Below are 20,601 nucleotides of genomic sequence, written 5' to 3'. Positions count from 1 at the left end.
CCCTGAGTCTCACTGGACCCCACTTGACCAATCTCCATTCTCACAGGCACCCAAAATAAACATTATTATTTGTTTTTCAAAAAAGTGTTTTAGAGAGAGAGAGAGAGAGAAAAACAACATTGCTTTGCTTGCTCGAAGGAGAGAGAGAAAAAGGCATAGACGTCTGCCTGCTAGAAGCCCAAGTCATCAGCTTTCTAGAGAGAGAGAGAGAGGGAGAAAACATTCCGATTCAACTTTAGAAAGATTTGGTTATCTCTGTGACGACTCTCTTCTAGTCAAATCCGATCTCCTCGTTTCCCGTGGCGGCTCCCAATTAAACTATTTTAGAGACCACCAACCCTTATAATCTCATCACCGATCTGAGTCAGGCGCTCTGCAAACTCGGCGTCTCTATTGGATGAGCTACTGGCAAAGATAGGATCTTTATTGCAGGAAGAAGAGTAGCCATGGTATTGCTTATTCTGTTTTGTTGAATGGTTTCTCTGATTCAATAGAAGGAAAACTGATTGATTTTCTACAATTATCAGAGCAACAAAAAGAGATCTTTTGTATGAGATTTGCGTTTACTGTCTATCATTTCCTATAACCTCTATACTCAGTGGCTTTCATAAAGTTATCATTGTTTTTAAACTTCTATTATTAGTTGCTCTCAAGCTGCCTAGAATAGCATGTACTATGTGGTCATGTAAGCTCTTCTATGTTATATTTTATATGATCAGGAAACTTCTCTAGGTTCGACCTTTTTTTTTCTAATAAATACACTTCTTTTTCATGGTTGAAGATATATAGTTTTGCAGATTATAAAAGTTAATTGCTCGATTAGATTCGTTAGAAGCTCATCCAGTTTCACATTCCACTTCCTGTTCTTTGGACGGTGGACTTAAACTATAAGATCTAGTACCACTTTGCTGTTCTTGTATGAAATCTGATAACTTTGTCGGTTCATTAATCTAAATTTGTTCAAGTCTCATAGAATGCTTTCTTCAATTGCTCTTCTGTTTACATATTTATATGTTTCTTTTGTTAGTTGTTCTATGTTTGATAACATTTCTGCTTGTTTTATACCACTAATGCTTATTCAAATAGATCATTGTATTATTAACATCACAAATTCTTTTAGGCATCTGTTCCTCACTGATCTCTTTCAAGAGTTTTATGATTTATACATAGTTACCCTCAATTAAGATTAGAACAGCAGCTTCAGTGAAGTTATTGATATCTCTGTACCTCACACTTCCAATCTTTATATCCTGTAGGTTGCCCCAGTCAATATAATAGTCGGTTCTCATGTTTGGATTGAAGATCCAGGGTTGGCATGGATTGATGGAGAAGTTGTCAAAATCAATGGCGAAGAAGTTCATGCACAGACCACTAACGGGAAGACCGTAAGTTGTATAATCCTCCTTCCATGTTTTGACATCTCTGTTCCATAGTTATAGTACAATCATTGAAACCAGATATTGTATTAACCAATCAATGAATTTCAATTTCAGGTTGTGGCCAAAATCGCAAACGTATTTCCAAAGGATATGGAGGCGCTCCCTGGGGGTGTTGATGACATGACAAAGCTCTCATATCTACATGAACCTGGTGTTTTGAATAACTTGGCCATGAGATATGAACTGAATGAAATCTATGTAAGTTGTTATGCATTTTTCTGCGCTGACTACTAATGTAAATCACAATTATATTTAATTTCTAAGCACTACTACACAGTCCTAAAGTATTTTCCACTAAATTGCCTTTGCAGACTTATACAGGAAACATCTTGATTGCTGTAAATCCGTTTCAAAGGTTACCACATCTCTATGATACTCATATGATGGAGCAGTATAAAGGAGCAGGCTTTGGTGAATTAAGTCCCCATGTGTTTGCAATCGCAGAAGTTGCTTACAGGTAATTAGGATTAACCAATGATTTCACTAAGCTAAATTCTCTAAATCACTCTTTACTCATGCTCGTGTATTGATTCTCTGGGTAGGGCGATGATCAATGAGGGCAAGAGCAACTCAATTCTGGTTAGTGGGGAAAGTGGAGCTGGTAAAACTGAGACCACAAAGATGCTTATGCGCTACCTTGCTTACCTTGGTGGTCGATCCGGCGTTGAAGGACGGACAGTGGAACAGCAAGTGCTGGAGGTGAGGCGTCACAAATCTATCCTAGCTACAGAGAGCCTTGTAAAGATAGCTTGATTAACCATTTTGGTTTTGTTGGTGGTGTACAGTCAAATCCAGTTCTTGAAGCATTTGGAAATGCCAAAACTCTCAGAAATAACAACTCCAGGTATGCTTATGTTCACTGAGAGGTTTTTCCTATGGATCTTCTCTTTAAATGCTTTCATGAGTTGCATATTCAAACATGTTCGTTGCGCAAAGCTTCTTCAGTCACTACTTGTTAGAAATTTGTATTGTAACTAAGAAACCTCAGTGATCAGTTGCACAGATGGCACACATGTAATAGGTTGAATCATATAAACCATATTACTTTTCAGACTTTCTTCATCGATAAAGTGAAGGATTATTCTTCTTTACTACATCATAGATTATTGTGTTATAGAGTTATTCTAATGACCTTTCAGAAAAACTTCTTTTTAGAAAACCTCATTGCAACTTTGTCTTTAAATCAAAATGCAGTCGATTTGGAAAGTTTGTGGAGCTTCAGTTCGACAGAAGTGGGAGAATATCGGGAGCAGCTGTCCGAACATATTTGTTGGAAAGGTCTCGTGTGTGTCAAATATCAGATCCAGAAAGAAATTACCACTGCTTTTACCTCCTATGCGCTGCCCCACCTGAGGTACGGTGCGGCACAATGCGAACACTAAACCATACTGTGAAGCCTTCTGCTTTATACCTCATTAATAAGTAACTGGAGGATTTCATCTCTTTTCCCATTCTGTAGGAAAGAGAAAAGTTCAAGTTGGGAGATCCAAAGTCGTTCCACTACCTAAACCAATCGAAGTGCTATAAACTGGATGGAGTGGATGACACCGAGGAGTATCTTGCTACCCGGCGAGCTATGGATATTGTTGGCATCAGTGAAGAGGAACAGGTCAGTCTATCACTTTCTCCTTTTCCAACAAGGGATGGTTTCTCTGGTAGAGCATTTTGCTGATGATAATTGCTATCAGGATGCAATCTTTAGAGTTGTTGCTGCAATCCTGCATCTAGGTAATGTCGAATTCGCAAAAGGAAAAGAGATTGACTCCTCAGTTTTGAAGGATGAAAAATCAAGGTTTCATCTGGATGCGACTGCCGAGCTTCTTAGGTATGTGTTGCTTACATGTTTAATCTTCATTTCTATTTTGTTTCTTTTATACATTTTTGATCCTGGACTCACTTCTTTAAAAAAGGTGTGATGCAAAGAGTTTGGAAGATGCATTGATTAAACGTGCAATGGTTACACCAGAAGAGATTATTACAAAAACTCTTGATCCTGATTCAGCCACTGGTAGCAGGGATGCACTGGCAAAAACTATATATTCACGCTTGTTTGATTGGTATGCAAAGAAACATCCTCTCTTTAAATTTGATGGATGTGATTAATTATTGTTTCACTTGTCAGTATATGTAATTTAAAGTTGACAACTTAAAATTTCTAACTTCTTAAAATCCGTATTCTGTTTTTCAGGCTTGTTGATAAAATTAACAATTCTATCGGGCAAGATCCAAACTCTAAGACAATAATTGGTGTTCTTGATATCTATGGGTTCGAAAGCTTCAAGACCAACAGGTACATTTTGCAGCTTGCAGAATTATTTCTTTTTCTGTGAAGATGTTAAAAGGCTGTATTGAGTTTCATGTAATTTTTTTTTCCAGCTTTGAGCAATTTTGCATCAATTTTACCAATGAAAAGCTGCAACAACATTTCAACCAGGTCTGTTCTTAACCCATTAGCTTTCCGAATATCTTTTTCTCTTTCTTAGTTTTGACGTAGCACTAATTACTTTTCTCACAGCACGTCTTCAAAATGGAACAAGAAGATTATACCAAAGAAGAGATCAACTGGAGTTACATAGAGTTTGTTGATAACAAGGATGTGTTGGAACTCATTGAGAAGGTCTTGGATTTAATTATGTCCTTTAACGATTTTGTTTTGGTGATAATTTACAACTCATTCATTCTTCTTGATACTTATGTGTGTGTATGTGACTTGCTCGTACAGAAACCTGGAGGAGTCATTGCCCTTCTAGATGAAGCATGGTACGTTGCTATACTCTTTAGAGGAATCTGATGAAGGCGCTGCTTTGCTTAATTTGACTGAGATCAAGTGTATAATGGATGTTCCTTTCTTTCGCAGTATGTTTCCGAAATCGACACATGAAACATTTGCTCAGAAGCTGTATCAAACATTCAAAAACAGTAAGCGGTTTACGAAACCAAAGCTATCTCGGACCAGCTTTGCAATATCGCATTATGCTGGAGAGGTAAATACACCTTTCACATGCGTATGACAAGTTTAGATGTTATTCCTGTTAACACACTCTCTTTCCTACTGAAACAGGTAACTTATCAGGCTGACTTGTTCCTTGACAAGAACAAAGATTACGTGGTGGCAGAACATCAGGATCTTTTGATCGCTTCCAGTTGTACTTTCGTTGCTGGTTTATTTCCTCGCCTAGCAGAAGAAACATCAAGCAAAACCAAATTTTCTTCCATCGGGTCACGCTTTAAGGTATGGTGATTGATATCATGAATGGTTTGTGTAAAGTAGATACATACATCAGTACTTGTTTAACCCATGTTGGAGATGAGTGTTGATTACAGACATTATGTAGTGGCGACTCTAGCTCAAAGTATTAGAGATTTTTAAATTGTTTTTAACAAGAAATACTCTCAAATTCCAGCTTCAACTTCAGTCGTTGATGGAGACACTCAATTCAACTGAACCTCACTACATCAGATGTGTGAAGCCAAATAATGTACTAAAGCCTGCCATTTTCGAGAATCTGAACGTAATTCAACAATTACGTTGTGGTGTAAGTACAGTCAGAACCTTCCATAATATACTTTTCTGTTCGTGAGTATCAACAACTGAGGTACTTCAACTTTTACGTTTTTGGTTACTAAACAAAAATTTGTCTTAATTTTGTTAAGGGTGTCCTGGAAGCTATTAGAATCAGTTGTGCTGGTTATCCAACAAAGCGGACATTTTATGACTTTCTCAATCGTTTTGGTGTTCTTGCTCCGGATGTTCTGGAGGGAAAGTAAGTTTTGCATCTGATATAATTTTGTTTCTTGCAGTCTTTTTCGTTGAGACATGCCATGCATCTTCCCGATGTATATAATGGTTTCACTTTCTGTGCAGTTATGACGACAAAGTTGCATGCAGAATGCTTCTGGATAAGATAGGCTTGAAGGGTTATGAGGTAAGTAGTTTGTAATTGCATTATGTAATGGTTCCTTTATGGTGGTTTAGGAGCTTTGACTAATTTATCCAACATGCTGTCACTTGCAGTTAGGGAAAACAAAAGTATTCCTTAGAGCTGGACAGATGGCTGAGTTGGATGCAAGAAGAGCCGAGGTTCTAGGAAATGCCGCTAGGAGAATTCAAAGGCAAAGCCGTACTTTTATCGCTCGTAAAGAGTTCCGTGCTCTACGTGGAGCTGCTATCGTATTGCAGTCCAATGTCCGAGGTATCTTCTTCCCTAGTTTTCTTGCCTCTCTGTGTAGCCATGACATTAGTGGCTTATTGAGGTCCGTTTATTTTTTGTATTCCGTAGCAAATGTGAAATATAGTTAGTGTCCATGTGCTCTTTTTTTGCGGATTGTAGTATTTTTGGAGGATTAGTGGTTTCTGAAACTTTTTTTATTGAATGTAAGGCAAATTGGCATGCAACCTTTATGAAGAAATGCGACGCCAAGCAGCAGCGGTGAATATTCAGAAGAGTTTCAGACGACATATTGCCAGAGAATCTTATTTAAAGATTAGACATTCAGCAATAGCAGTTCAAACAGCACTAAGGGGAATGGTTGCTCGCAATGAGTTCAGATACAGAAAGCAAATGAAGGCTGCTACTATTATTCAGGTCACTAATAAGAAACCTCTTTGGGTTATTCCTCTTGCATCATCAATCTGACGGTTTCTCCTTTTTTTAATTTTAGGCTCGTCTTCGTAGTCACTTGGCACATTCTTACTACAAGAAACTCCAGAAAGCTGCCCTTTCGACACAATGTGGCTGGAGGAGCAGGGTTGCACGAAAAGAATTAAGGACACTCAAAATGGTTCACTCTCTATTTTCTTTTTGTATTGAAACATATCTTAAGTTTTTCACATTTTCATGAAGCCATCAGATTCTTACCTTTAAAATTAATTGAACTAGGCTGCACGAGACACAGGAGCCCTTAGAGAGGCCAAGGACAAACTTGAGAAGCGTGTTGAAGAGTTAACATGGCGTTTACAGCTAGAAAAGCGACAGAGAGTAAGTTCATTTCCATACACTATCATGATATCATCCTTCAGTTACACTGTTATTGATAATTCCATGGTTATATAGACTGAGCTGGAAGAGGCAAAAGCCCAAGAATCTGCAAAACAACAAGAGGCTCTGCAAGCAATGCGGTTGCAAGTTGAAGAAGCAAACGCTGCTGTGATTAGGGAACGAGAGGCTGCAAAGAAAGCTATTGAAGAAGCACCTCCAGTCATTAAGGAGACTCCGGTTTTGGTTGAAGATACTGAAAAAATCAATTCATTAACATCAGAGGTGGAGGCTCTAAAGGTATGTGTCTTAAGCTTATTATATCATCCTTCATATGTTCATTGCTGAAGTTTAACTTATATTTTTTTTTGTTACAGGCTTCGCTTGAGTCTGAACGACAAGCTGCAGAAAACTTGAGAAAAGCTTTCTCAGAGGCAGAGGCTAGAAACTCAGAGCTGGCCACAGAGCTTGAAAATGCTACTAGAAAAGCAGATCAGCTGCATGAATCGGTTCAAAGGTTGGTAAAAATATATTGATGAAGGATAAACAAAGAGAATACATATTCTAATTGCTTAAATTTGTTGAACTGGTCAATATGCATTTGACAATTTCGTTTTTTCTTTAGAAGTGTTGATGCGAATAAGTTATAACTGTGTTTCTTCTGTTCTGGACTAATACATATTGAGTTTATTTCTTGCTTTCAGACTAGAAGAGAAGCTTTCCAATTCAGAGTCAGAGATTCAAGTTCTTCGTCAACAGGCACTTGCTATATCTCCAACCAGCCGAACTATGCCCACGCGATCAAGAACAATGCTTTTACCGGTGCCAACAACATATGAATTATTTTTTCTTTTCACATATTAATACAACAAGGCCTATTTGTTCATGTAATATTTTCTTCTCCAGAGAACGCCAGAAAATGGAAGCCATCTTAATGGAGAAACAAAGACTACGCCGGTAAGAGGAAATGATTTTTTTTTCTCCATTCAAAAGGACACCATCATACTTTCTTGTTTCTTTAATTGCTTATGGTCTATGAATGTCACAGGACATGGCCCTTGCTGTACGAGAACCAGAGTCTGAGGAGAAACCACAGAAATATCTGAATGAAAAGCAGCAGGTAACTACTCTGCATGTATCACATACAATGATATTCTTGTGCTGATTGTAACGGTGAGACTGCATTTTTATGCAGCATTGCACTCTGATTTTCTCTTAATATATATGTTATAATAAACTTATAATGGTTGCCTTATTCAGGAAAACCAAGAACTACTAGTCAAGTGTATCTCACAAAACCTTGGATATGCTGGGGGCAAGCCTGTAGCTGCATGTGTCATATACAAATGTCTTCTTCACTGGAGATCATTTGAAGTCGAAAGAACTAGCGTCTTTGACCGTATCATTCAAACTATAGCTTCAGCCATTGAAGTAAGTCAATTCTTTTTTTTCGTCTTTCCTCAGAAGCATTTTATGACACTATTTCAACATGTTCTGTTGATTATTTTTGTGATTATAAAAGTATGGTAAATGTTGTCTTCCATTACAGGTACCAGATAATAACGAGGTTTTGGCGTATTGGTTATCTAACTCAGCCACGCTATTACTGCTTCTGCAACGCACACTCAAAGCAACTGGAGCAGCTAGTTTAACACCGCAGAGACGAAGAACAACATCAGCATCTCTATTTGGAAGGATGTCACAAGTAAGAAGCTGAAGATCTATTTGTTTTTTCGAATTTTCTTTTAACTGCCTTGGTGTGCAGCCTTAATTCATATTGTGTGCCTTGTTAACATTCTAAATAGGGAATAAGGACATCTTCTCAAAGTGCTGGACTCTCTTTTCTGAATAGACAAGGGCTCACTAAGCTTGACGACTTGAGGCAAGTTGAAGCAAAGTACCCGGCACTACTTTTCAAGCAGCAGCTCACTGCATACCTCGAGAAGATATATGGAATGATCAGAGATAATCTCAAGAAAGAGATCTCTCCTCTTCTTGGGTTGTGTATACAGGTAAATAATGTAGTTTTTGTTGTGGAACGTTGATATGCTGATCCTTTTTAGCTTAACTTCGATCAGATAATTGATTTAAGTGTAAGTGCATGTTTACATGATACAGGCGCCAAGGACATCAAGGGCAAGTTTGGTGAAAGGGAGAGCACAAGCAAACGCTGTTGCTCAACAAGCTCTGATTGCTCATTGGCAAAGTATTAGGAAAAGCCTAAACAGTTACTTGAATCTAATGAAAGCGAACAATGTGAGTCTTGACTTCCACAAGAAATTAACAAAAGAAAAAAACTTAATATATTTTTTTGGGGAATGTTGTTTATATTCTGTGTTTACATGATACAGGCTCCACCTTTCGTAGTCCGCAAAGTATTCACACAAATATTCTCATTCATCAATGTTCAGCTCTTCAACAGGCATGTTTCACTTGGCATCTCTCCTTTCGTTTCTTCTCAAACCAGATTATTCTTGATTGACAAAAAAAGATTTCTTTGTAATGCAATTGTGCAGTCTTCTTCTACGTCGTGAGTGTTGCTCATTCAGCAACGGCGAGTACGTTAAAGCAGGCTTGGCTGAATTAGAGCAGTGGTGTGCAGAGGCTACTGATGAAGTAAGCCATAGTCTCTTAATGTTTCTTAAAACATTTCATACCTTTTGAGTTTTGATTCAATTGTTTCATCTTATTACAGTATGCTGGCTCTGCTTGGGATGAGTTGAGGCATATCAGACAAGCAGTTGGTTTCCTGGTATGATTTTAATGGACGCTTTGCCACTACTTTTATGCTTCATTACATTGTTTGCTTATGTGAACCTTACTTGTTCTTTGCTCTCTGTTCAGGTCATTCATCAAAAGCCGAAAAAGACCTTAGACGAAGTAACAAGAGACCTCTGTCCGGTATTACTCTCTCTTCTATTCTGTGAAATCCATTTACTTTTTTTTCACTCATGAGCTTAACATTGAAGTTGCTGTTCTTGTTCAGGTGCTAAGTATACAGCAGCTATACAGAATCAGCACAATGTATTGGGATGACAAATATGGCACTCATAGCGTTTCTTCAGATGTATGTTTCACTTATAAATTAACTAAGCTTTATTTTGTCTAGACATTGTTAGTAACTGTGTTCATTCCAAAAACCATAGGTTATTGCAAACATGAGGGTTATGATGACAGAGGACTCGAACAATGCCGTAAGCAGCTCTTTCCTTCTGGACGATGACTCGAGGTAAAGCTGAAATTAGTTTGTGTTCAAACTCTTGCCATTTCTCAACTAACACAATAAATCAATAAAAACGCAGCATTCCATTCACGGTGGAAGATATATCGAAGTCAATGCAACAAGTGGATGTGAATGACATTGAGCCTCCTCAACTGATCCGTGAAAACTCAGGTTTCGGGTTCTTACTCACACGTAAAGAAGGCAGTGTGTCATAAGTGTCATCAGGTCCAACCAAATACGATTATTGTTTTTGCTGCATATACATAAATACATCGTGTGAGCCATTGCATTTCTATGGGGCATTTTGTGTATATCATTTTCCTCTTTTCTCTTTACATTATTCTTCTTGATTTGGGGATCAGTCTCTGGCCTTTGTATTTGTGGAAAGGCCGAGTTTATTTCATTCTTTGCATCCCTGTAGTTATGGCAACTCACAGGGGTTATTTGTTTTGTCATAGAAAGGCTTAGGTGTGTGTTGATGCTGTCTTGTCCACAGAGGGGAAGAGAGTATCTTTGTTTTAGTCAATCATGTATTTGTTTGTTTGTTTGGGTGTCTTTATAATCCTTGGTGGAAATTGTAATGAAGGAACTAGACTTTGTTTTCAACATTTTCATATATATGTTGATAGATTTATTGATTGAGAATTTGAACTTGACAAAAAAGAAAAGAGAGTTTGAAAAACATCACAAGATAGTTTAATGTTACATCAACTCATTTTATAAAAGATGAAACCATCAACTTCTTTTGGATAGAGATATCTCAGCATTTTCTATGGGTTCAGAATCTTATCCACGAGGTCTTTAAGAGGAGCCAAGTTTGCTTCATCGATCAACTGGTACTCCTGCATGTCGCAAAAAAAAAAAGAAACGGCCCATTATAGTTAATACAACTATTAGAACATTCCCAAAAAAATGAACATGTTGCAGAGAAATTCATCAACTTACAGATGTGAAGAAAACAAAATGCTTGAAGCAAGTGTTGAGATGAGCTTCTTCCTTGAGACCAACAACCTTCTTGAAGTGACAGTGATAGATGTGTGCATAAACACGAAACATCCTCTTCAAAATCGGCTTCACGAAATCCTTAAAGTTTGGTGGGAATGGCACTCCTGAAGAAGAATGAAAGTGTTAAAAACTAGAAACAACATAGTGAAAGACGTTTAACACTAGCTTCATGTCTACCAGGTTTTTGCGGAAAGATGGTTTCGTTATCGATCTGAGTTTCAATCCAGTTCATGAGATACTCAACGTATTCAGGAGCAGAAACCCTTATTGGCTCCTTTACAGCAACTCCATCTGCCCATCTATACTCATACCTGCACCCAAGAAAAAAAGAAGAAGAAAATGACCAAATTTTTTATGATTTAACTCAGATATGGACTGATGAATGAGAGTCAAGAATGAAGGAGTGATTTACAATCCAGCATTCATGATTGGGCAAGTGTCGGGGGTGCAGAACTCTCGGAGAGTAGCGTACAAAAGGTTCACGTGGTTGTAGAAATCTATGGCTGAAAGACAAACCAAACATACAAAGAAAACTTAAGAAGATATAAATCAAGTAGGGATAGAGACACTAATTGATATTAGTGGTTATAATGACTGTCTTAACTGTTAATGGCCAACCACTCGTTAATGTCTTCACCAGGAGGTAGTTTCACGGCCTCTCTGAGGTTACCACTTCCAAGAGTGGTTGCGATGAGCTCTTCAAGCTGAGAACCCTACATTTTGTTGAGAATATTAAAAAATTGTACGTAATAATAACATAGCCATAACTTAAACCACATGATATCTAATTACCAATGCACTGACCTTGCTCCCAGATGGAGGTGTCTTCCTCTTCTTTGGTCGAAATGTTGTCCCCTGATTTGCACTGTAAGAAAGAATTTAAGATTCATCATGTTAGAACCTAGAAAGCCATGTTGGAGGTTATGCTTCAATCTCAATCAACTGTTTGGAAGTATTAACAATAATCTAGTTTATGGATTTATAACCATATATTTCTAATCAAATGGAATGGGTTTGTTCACACTAGTTTGAAGGTAAACACAACAGTAGAGGAGTATCAGGCTTTGTATTTGTCCTAACAAGAAACTTTACAAACTGTAATTACACTTGACACACAAACCACTTGCAAACAAGTTTTCACTAATACAAAATCAAATAGAATATAAAAGAAGGATACATATATAAATTGTAGAACATACCTACTAGGTAATCCCATTAAATTCATGGCTCTAAAGAGAGTGTGTTTTGAAGAATTAATCCGAAAGCTAAGTTAACTTAAAAGCCGATGAAACAATGGATTCAGAATATCCGAACGAGACGAAATATCTGTTCAAGCACACATAACTCTTGAGTTTTTTTTTTCGAGTCGCCCGCAGTAGTACCAATTATTTTTAATGCATTGTCGCCACACTTACACATATATATATTATTTTTTTCAACATATTTACACAGCATATCATGACCAGAGAAATAATATGAATATTTCCAACAGTGGAATTTTACACAATACAAAAATAAATAAATCTGCCAACTCACATCATGTATATTTATTTATTTGGAAAGAAAAGTGTCATAAACAAGAAAAAATATTTTTCTTTTGCACCTGATACAAGTATTTTTTTTATTTCACTGACACACCAGCTGTAATACTGTAATATGTATATGAGGAATATAATCTTTAACAATCAATTATAGATAATCAGGAAATTTATAGAAAGCAAGAAAATGAGTTAGTATATTGTTATTTTCAAAGGAAACTTTTTATATGCTAATCATTAGTCACCTAAATATTTAGAAATAAAAGGAATATAAAGATTGTGCACCAAAATATTATTCTTGGAAAAATTTGTTTCCTGAATTTTGTTTTTAGTCTAGAAATGCTAAACCTATTAACTTATTTTATTTATTTTTATTAAATCAGTCTCTTATTTAATATTTTAATAAATAATAATAAAATTTTAATTAATAATATAAAAATGCAGAATGCGAATTATGCAGAATATTAGAGAAAAAACTTACAAGAGATCTTCGGCATGACACAAGGAGTGCCGTCAGTAATGGATCTCATAGAGCAGCTTAGAGTGATGCAGTCAGACAAGAATCCTCGGGTAGAATTGTTGGCTTTAGTATCATCTATATAATATTTCTTATAGTTTGTAATAGCATAATTAACCAGTGTTAAAATAATAATCATATATAAATGCATTTCAGTGGAAATATATCCCTTATATATTAATTGAGAAACATTACTACATTGTTTTGTAACCACGTGTCACCATGAGAATGAAATTCAGAATTGTTAGAGAAATAGGTTGCTCCATCTTAACTTATATTATACTTTTTATTAAATTAACTATTAAATTGATAAATAGTGCACAAAGTAATATTCTCGCACTTTTCTTAAATAAAAACTACGGAATTACCTAATATGATTAACGTATATATGATAATTAATAATTATGAATAATAAATATTTGATAATAATTTTGTATCTTAGTTCTTTTTTGTTTAATTTTTATTATTAAAATATATTAAACAACCACATTAACCATATAATAAAAAATTAAAATGTTTTCTTATGTTATATTTTGAATTTTAAAATGACTATAAATTATTAAAAACGTTAAATGTCTCACACTGTAATTTTGTGATCAATAGTTTAAGTTTTTTTTGATAATAGCAAGATACAAATGATCATAAGTCGTATGAATATAAAGTCTTATTTACTAGACATTCATATTACATATATTATAGCTTAAAATTAAACTATATAACATAGAAAATACTTAAATGTGATAATTTCTAAATTTGTATCGAAAAAGTATTGAAACCTTAACATTTTAATTAAGAAATTTGCATTAAAAATTACATATTAGAATTTTTTTTTTTATCAATAATAAACACAAAATATAAAATTTAGTTATATACCATATAAAATAAATAAATAATTGTTTTGATTTATTTACCAAAAAAATATCATAAATAAACAAGATGTATTAGTTTGATTTATGTATTTAATCTAATTTAATTATATATATAATAGGTAAATAAATACAAATAAATAATAATAGATAAAAATTAGTTTTATATATAACATTCATCCTGCACAATTAGTGTATTCGTATTTCGGTCGAAATGTCTATATTAATGGTATTTTATGTGAAAAGTTAACTGTTATTATATTTTGGATGGCAATTGGGTGAAAAGTTACATGAAGAAATCATGGTGACCACTGACCTGAATTTAAGATATTATTTGGGGTTATAATGAATGATAAAATTGTATGTAATTAGTGAAGTTTACCTATTATATTCTCTCTTTCAAAAAATCTGAAAACTAGTCTTCGTAAAATTAATTTACTAATATATTCTGAAAGATTTATAATAACGTGTATCTAACCAAATGTCAACTAACCGAAAATAGTACAAACCAGTTCTAAGAAGAAAAGTTAGTACAAACTAAATAAAATGAAATAGTGAGATGAAAATACATTTGCAGCACCAACGTTGAGTTGGCCTAGTGGTAAAGGGATTGCGGCTGTAACTTCCGCCACTTGGGTTCAACTCACGGTGGGAGGGACTATTTACAATGCTTGGGTTCCCGGCAAAGAGGTGAAAACACCTTTTTATTTTACCAAAAAAAAAAAAAATACATTTGCAGCATGTGCAAATTTTAACATCATTGCACGATTGGAAACTTGAACCATCTAACTCAACGAACATAAGCAGAAGCTTATCCTACTGGAAGCGTAGAACGTTACGTTAAGTGAAGACTGGAAGAGACTGCTTCTAGCATGCACGTTGACGTGATCAAAATCCTCTATCTTAATTATGTGAGCTAAAAATATTTTTTATTATTGGACATTGTTCGTTTGCATGTCGTTACGACTACGTTCGATTTGTGAACAGTCATAGTGTGTTGTTCATTTTGCTATTGTTCGATCGATCGCAACAACTAATTACAGATCGTTATTTCATACGGCTAAAATTTTTAGCGATTTAAAATTAATTATTTTTGGGATCGACTAGTCACAGTGATATGTAAACAAACATTGACAAATGATCTCAGAGTGTGATTCATTTTATTATCATGAATCTTTTACTTCACTTTGTTATAAAATATTACATTCCACTTAATCAACAAACAAATTATTATTATTACAAAAATGAAAGTAAAAAAAAAAAAGAGATCAAACAAGGAACTAAAAAGGGCGACATGTTAACATAAGACATGAGACATCAAACTAAACTGGCAAAGGAAGAGGTAAGAGTGTACGCGACATTAGCAAGAGGACCTCGTTGCTCCGAGAGCTCATCAATGTCTTTGACAATGTCGAAGACTGCCTCAGGCTGAGCTAGCTTACCTGCATTGTCTGAAGTTTGTTCCAGCTCATCTGTTTTTGTACTGAACCATTCGCCAACAATTCTTGCTGTCTCTTTGGGACTTCTTGTGAACACTCCTGCACCATTCTCCACTACATACGGCACATTCCCTTTCTCCTGTTTGGTTTCAAGTGTAACTGATATTAGAAACTATACATTATAATAAAAATTGATTATCATTAATATATTATAAATCTCAACCAACCTGTCCAGGAATGTAGTCGTTGAGGATGATAGGAAGTGATCGGATAAGCGATTCAGCTATTGTTCCCGGTCCAGCCTGCATGTAATATTCTTACTCAGTTATACTGAGCTCATGAACATTATGGTGAAAATGAGATTAATGTTCTCTGCCTCTTACTTTTGTGATGATACAGTCACAAGCTCCCATCCATTTCTCCATTTGAGTCTCGAATCCTCTAACCTGTAATGTCAATCATATCCAAGCTTGAGTGTTGAAACTTATGAGACTCTAATAATATGTTTACACATGTACCTTAACAGGAATCTTCCATTCAGTGGCTTCTAACGCAGATGCTAGTTTCTTGTTACGTCCACAGATAACAACCATTTGTCCAATGGGCTTCTTATTCTCTTTGTCATACAAGGAATCTTCAAGAGCCTTTGCGGTTTCTTTGACAGGACCCATACCTTCCCCTCCTCCCATCAGTAGAACCGCTCGAAGATCTTGATCCATCTCAAGCTCCTTTCTTAGATCATCCTTCACCAGAACCGCTCTTGCAAAAGATGGCCTCACAGGCAAGCCAAACACACGGACTTGAGACTCATCAAGCCCATCAAACAACGCCCTTTTCGCAACTTCTTGAGACGGGCAATAACAGCGGTTCACCCCTGGATGAAACCTAAACCATTTAATAGATAAAAGATCAATTTATTTTTCAGTTATCATCTCTCAGAGACTATAATAAACCGGCCTATTTATTATATATACCATGTAGGATGACAAGTGTTGAGATCAGTAATGACAGTAACAAAGAGCACTCTCTTTTGCAGCTCCTGCCATTTGAGAACCCACAAGGGAATGTGTTGCATCAGAGGATGAACACTGATGATAATCTCTGGCTTGTACTCCATCAAACCCGCCTCAACTTCCTTGGCGTAATAAGCTGCAATGGCTGCTAGATAGCAAGAGTGGACCCATTTGGGAGATGTGGTGTGGAATGCAACTTTCCATAGCTGAACATGCTTCACCATGAACTTATACGAACTCTCCATGTCGTTCAGTGGCCACCCTGTGTATTCCTTCCACACATCCTTCACAATGATCTGTCAAAAAACCCCACCAAAACGATATATCAATTTGTATATGCAAACAGGGCTGGTCCTAAGATTTAGAGAGCATGAAACAGTTATGGACTATGGAGTAATACATATATTTGTCTAAATCAAGTAAATAGCCTAATGATCTATACATATTAGTCACTTATATTTTTTGGGGTCGAAAAGAATGTTTTTTAAATAGAGACCAGACTAAATGATTATTATAGGGCCGATCCTGGCCAAGCCGGATGAAACATTCGTCTGTCTCCAAAAATTTTGAAAATTTTATATATAAATAAACTTTCAAATTTGAATTTTTTAAAAAATAGGACACTAAATTATTGAAATACTTGTTGAACCGTCGACAGCCTCCAAAATCTCTGGGCCGGCAGCCATGATGATCAATAAATATATTTTTCTTAATCAGTTCGAGGCATAATGATCTATACATATTAGTTACTTAAATTTTGGAGGCTGCGGACCAATGTTTCATCTGGCTATACTCAAGACCGGCTTTTTGGAAACCATTGAAGTCTCAAATCAAAAGCCAGTAAAGAGACTTTTTCTTTACCTTGTATTTGTCTCCATATTGGATCTTGAAAGCATCACGAATGGCTTCAGCAGAGGCACGGTGACCACCTCCAGTGTCACTCATGAGGATCAAGATGTTCTTGGTCCTCTCCGCACCGAGCTGGACGAGCTCCATTGCGGATTCATCCTCGTCGCTGTAACAAATATCATCCTCGCTGTCGTCGTAGGAATGCTTGTGAACGTGGTGATGGGTATGACGCTGAGCCTTTTCACCGTCTGCCACGGAAAGGGTAGACTTGGAGCTTCCGTAGATTCGTTCCAGCACTTTCTCTGCTATGGACATAACCGTTGTCGTCGTCATTTACGAGATAAGTCTCTGAGCTCTTTAGGAGAAACAAAATGGAAACTTTCTTGTGAGTTGTCTCCTTCTCACGGCGGTTCAGCACCTGAGAAGGGGAGTTTTCCGAGGAGAGAGACAGAGAGAAAGAGAGAACTATTGATTGATGTGTAGGAGAGAAAGCTGGAATAAAGACAGAGGAGTGGTTGTTGAATGGTGACATCTTATAACCGTCGAATCATTGTCTTTTTTTGGAATGTGCGATTTGAAAGATTCGAATATCCAAGCTGGAATTAAGCTAATATTTTTATTCAAGTAAGAAAATAAAAAGTACTACTGTATATTACAAATCAAGTAACGAAAGAAACGGTATAATTCTGTTTTAGTTTGTGAAGTAAGGAAAGTATACGATCTTGGTCGTGTTTCAGCCACCAGCCCCTCTACATGCTGAATCTCTTTGTCTGGACTCGGAACACAAAACGTTGTCACATGTTGATGTTCACCGCCTGTTCTCTGTTCGTCACCATTCTGTGAACAGAACTCCTGTATATCCAACCAAAAAATATTTCAAATTTATAAGCATGTATACATGATTATTACCTCCATCAGATCTCCTACATTGATCGGACTTGTATCATGGGCTATTGCAGCTTTATACTACTCTCTATCAAGAGCCGGCCCTTGGTAGAAACAAAAGAAGCACTTTCTTCCAGCCTTTTCTTTTATCAATTATTTTCGGCCACATTTTGCAATAAATTTCTCTTAGTGTAGCGGTAATTACTGGTCTTAGCTTTGTCAAACAACCCAGGTTCAAATCTTGCTATGAGCATTTTAACTTTTTCTTTTTTTTTCTTCTAAAAGTGGACAAATTTTTTTCTTTACTTCTAGTCTTTAGATTTCTAGGACCGGCTCTGTCTCTATCTTTGAGGAACTGAACCTCTCGACATCTCTGTCGTGTAAGAGAAGAGTGAAAGCAGAGCCATCAGGTTGTGGTAGGGTCTTGAGATCTATGGTGCCATAAACAATTTATGACAAATATCAATTAAATTTTTCTTTAGACAATTTGGAGATTACGAGACTTATGTGTAATAGTTATTTTCAATGTTTCATCCGGTTGTGCTCAAAACTGATCATGATGCCCCAGTAACCTTATCTGGCCTAGGACATGGAGGATACATGCATGTTGAACGAGGCTTAGGGCATCTGCATCAGTTCACAAAGTATTTTTTTATTATTTTTTTTCTGTTTGATTTTTTTTTTTTTTTTTTAAAAAAATTAATTAATCGGACCAATCGCGGGCCGCTACGTGCCGTGGGGTCCGCGCTACAGTGATGATTCGGGTTCAGTGCAGTGACCTCGCAGGAGACAGGTTCACTTCTCTTGTTTATTTTAATATTTTTTTTTTCGAAAATTGTGAGAACTCCCCCATTGAACTCTCAATGGGGATGCTCTTAGGCATAAAATCCAGAATCCGAAATTCAAACCAAATCTAAACCGAAAATTTGATCTGTTATCCGATCCGAAATGTAAAAATATATGAATGAATTTTGTAGGATGTTACAAAACATATCCAAACCGGAACGTATAACTCAAAAAAATCTAAATAGTCAATATAAATACTTGAAACATATACAAATACTCAATTTAATATTTATTTTGATATGATATATAAAAATAAATATTAAAACTTAAATAAATACTCAATTACTTATAAAAAATATTTCTTAATTTGCTCGTTAAATAACAAATATATTCTAGAGAAATTAGGTTCTATACACACCAAACAAATCAATATTTGCAAAATACCCTAACACTAACTTTGACACTGTTGGTATTTTTATAATACAGTTTTACCCCTGCCCTAACTATCTCATTCCTCTTCTCTCTCTTGTGTCTACCTATTATTTTCTGCCCAAAACCATCTTCTTCTTTTTTTGACTAAGCCCAAAACCATCTTCTTTTATCTCTTTCTTGCATTTCCGTAAGATCACTATACACAATTTATCCCTACAAATGTTTTTTCCTTATCTTTTCTATTTTTAACGATCTGATTCAGTCACAGGTATGTACGTATATTTCGATTATTACAGAGTATGAATCTAAAGAGTACTTTCCTTTTCTGAGTTCTTCTATCCAATCTCTCTTTTTTTTTTTACTCAATCTCAACCATGATATGAATATTCTTAGTGATTCTGTTACACATACATGTAAGATCTCTTCGATTCACACACTGGTAAAAGCACATGGTTGTATTGATTGGTTGTATAATCAAGGAGGGGTTTCCCGACATTGATGAAACCTGAATTTAACATTTTTCAGTTATAAGTGTTTGTAGTCGATATTCATTAAGTTAACTGGAATTTTTTTGATTAGATGCTACAAATCAAGTATTTACTTGTGAGAATATGCATGTTTGGTTAGTTGTTACTAAACTGGTAGATGTCGATATTTTTCACAAAATATATTATCATTAGTTGATAAATGTTTACTTAGCTGTTACAAAACATGTTCAAAGCCTTTTAAAATAGTTTGTAAATTTTTTAAAATAGGATGTGTTTGCTGATAAATAATTTATTAGCAGATATGAAATACGTTACTAGGTTAACAAGTCATATAACAGTTTGCATTAAATCTTCGAATTAAATTATATATAATATATTATTATTAGCTGATACATGTTTGGTTGACTGTTACAAAATATGTTATCGTCTTTTATATTGGTTGGTAAAATGGTTAAACTAGCTATCGTTAACTAATATATATATATTTTATTATTATTATTAGAAGTTACAAAATATGTTATCGTGCTAACTAAATCATTATCTCCTCAACTAATATGTCTAGCGGTTAACAATTATTGTAGCATATATAATGTAACATTGTGGTATATATAGTAAGTAATATATTAGATTTGATGTCATGGTTTTCGTTCATATATTTTTCTACTAAACAAGTTATCAACTAACAATTTCTATAATATGTAATGTTACAGCTTACCGTAAACGTACTTTATTAACATACTAATAATTTATTGACTTTCTTCTCTTTTTATGCACTGTTTTTCTCCCTCTTCGTAACTAGTTGCAGTTTACCGAAGCCATAAAATCCTAGAATCAGTAATCCCTTTGGAAGGTTTGGCTTTTTGAATCTAATATTCACTTGCTGGTGCATCCAACACCGACATTATTGATGTTACGATGATGAAGATGTAGTTGTGAGAAAATAGAGTTGGCGATGATTTGGAGATTGAAGAAGAAGATCGATTGATTTGAAAAAGCTTTAATTTTAATAAAGATCTAGAAAAGTGAGAGAAAAGTGATAAATGAGAGAGATGTGAGTTTGGGAAAGAAAGAGAAACAAGATTAAATTTTCGGGTAGGGGTAAAACGGGAAAAGGGATCCAAATATAAACAGTGGATATTAGTTTT

The 20,601-nt window shown here is 35.5% G+C and overlaps 3 protein-coding genes across 4 annotated transcripts; 1 reads left to right on the top strand and 2 right to left on the bottom strand.

Annotated features, from left to right (window-relative positions):
* The first annotated feature begins 69 nt into the window (after window positions 1-69).
* Window positions 70-10,283, top strand: LOC106425760 (myosin-17). Of its 2 annotated transcripts, XM_013866472.3 has the most exons (39): window positions 70-449; window positions 1,257-1,385; window positions 1,494-1,637; window positions 1,751-1,896; window positions 1,982-2,138; window positions 2,225-2,283; window positions 2,634-2,793; window positions 2,899-3,048; window positions 3,128-3,264; window positions 3,350-3,496; window positions 3,628-3,729; window positions 3,816-3,873; window positions 3,955-4,056; window positions 4,162-4,199; window positions 4,297-4,423; window positions 4,501-4,671; window positions 4,844-4,975; window positions 5,094-5,203; window positions 5,305-5,365; window positions 5,455-5,632; window positions 5,820-6,025; window positions 6,102-6,221; window positions 6,320-6,418; window positions 6,494-6,715; window positions 6,793-6,932; window positions 7,120-7,237; window positions 7,322-7,372; window positions 7,464-7,535; window positions 7,676-7,846; window positions 7,965-8,120; window positions 8,221-8,427; window positions 8,534-8,671; window positions 8,767-8,837; window positions 8,932-9,031; window positions 9,111-9,167; window positions 9,260-9,316; window positions 9,402-9,482; window positions 9,562-9,644; window positions 9,718-10,283. In XM_013866472.3, exons 1-39 carry the CDS (start codon window positions 447-449, stop codon window positions 9,851-9,853), a joined length of 4,596 nt encoding a protein of 1,531 aa, XP_013721926.2. In that variant the 5' UTR covers window positions 70-446; the 3' UTR covers window positions 9,854-10,283. The 2 variants fall into 2 exon arrangements, with proteins under 2 accessions (XP_013721926.2, XP_048602460.1); XM_048746503.1 differs by having other exon boundaries at window positions 3,955-4,199.
* LOC106425764 (MOB kinase activator-like 1A) lies at window positions 10,045-13,463 on the bottom strand. The gene is made up of 7 exons (XM_013866477.3): window positions 11,843-13,463; window positions 11,448-11,508; window positions 11,248-11,356; window positions 11,056-11,146; window positions 10,821-10,954; window positions 10,584-10,747; window positions 10,045-10,480 (listed from the first exon to the last, which is right to left on the bottom strand). The coding sequence occupies exons 1-7, from the start codon at window positions 11,866-11,868 to the stop codon at window positions 10,409-10,411; spliced, it is 657 nt and encodes a 218-aa protein (XP_013721931.2). The 5' UTR covers window positions 11,869-13,463; the 3' UTR covers window positions 10,045-10,408.
* Window positions 13,464-14,702: 1,239 nt separating this feature from the next.
* LOC106425766 (monogalactosyldiacylglycerol synthase 2, chloroplastic) lies at window positions 14,703-17,602 on the bottom strand. The gene is made up of 6 exons (XM_048746502.1): window positions 16,878-17,602; window positions 15,978-16,312; window positions 15,522-15,888; window positions 15,387-15,449; window positions 15,231-15,305; window positions 14,703-15,142 (listed from the first exon to the last, which is right to left on the bottom strand). Exons 1-6 carry the CDS (start codon window positions 17,196-17,198, stop codon window positions 14,882-14,884), a joined length of 1,422 nt encoding a protein of 473 aa, XP_048602459.1. The 5' UTR covers window positions 17,199-17,602; the 3' UTR covers window positions 14,703-14,881.
* Window positions 17,603-20,601: the final 2,999 nt, after the last annotated feature.

The sequence above is a fragment of the Brassica napus genome, chromosome C2 (assembly GCF_020379485.1).
Source record: "Brassica napus cultivar Da-Ae chromosome C2, Da-Ae, whole genome shotgun sequence".
Lineage (NCBI taxonomy): Eukaryota > Viridiplantae > Streptophyta > Magnoliopsida > Brassicales > Brassicaceae > Brassica > Brassica napus.
This window is presented reverse-complemented; position numbering and strand designations above follow the sequence as displayed.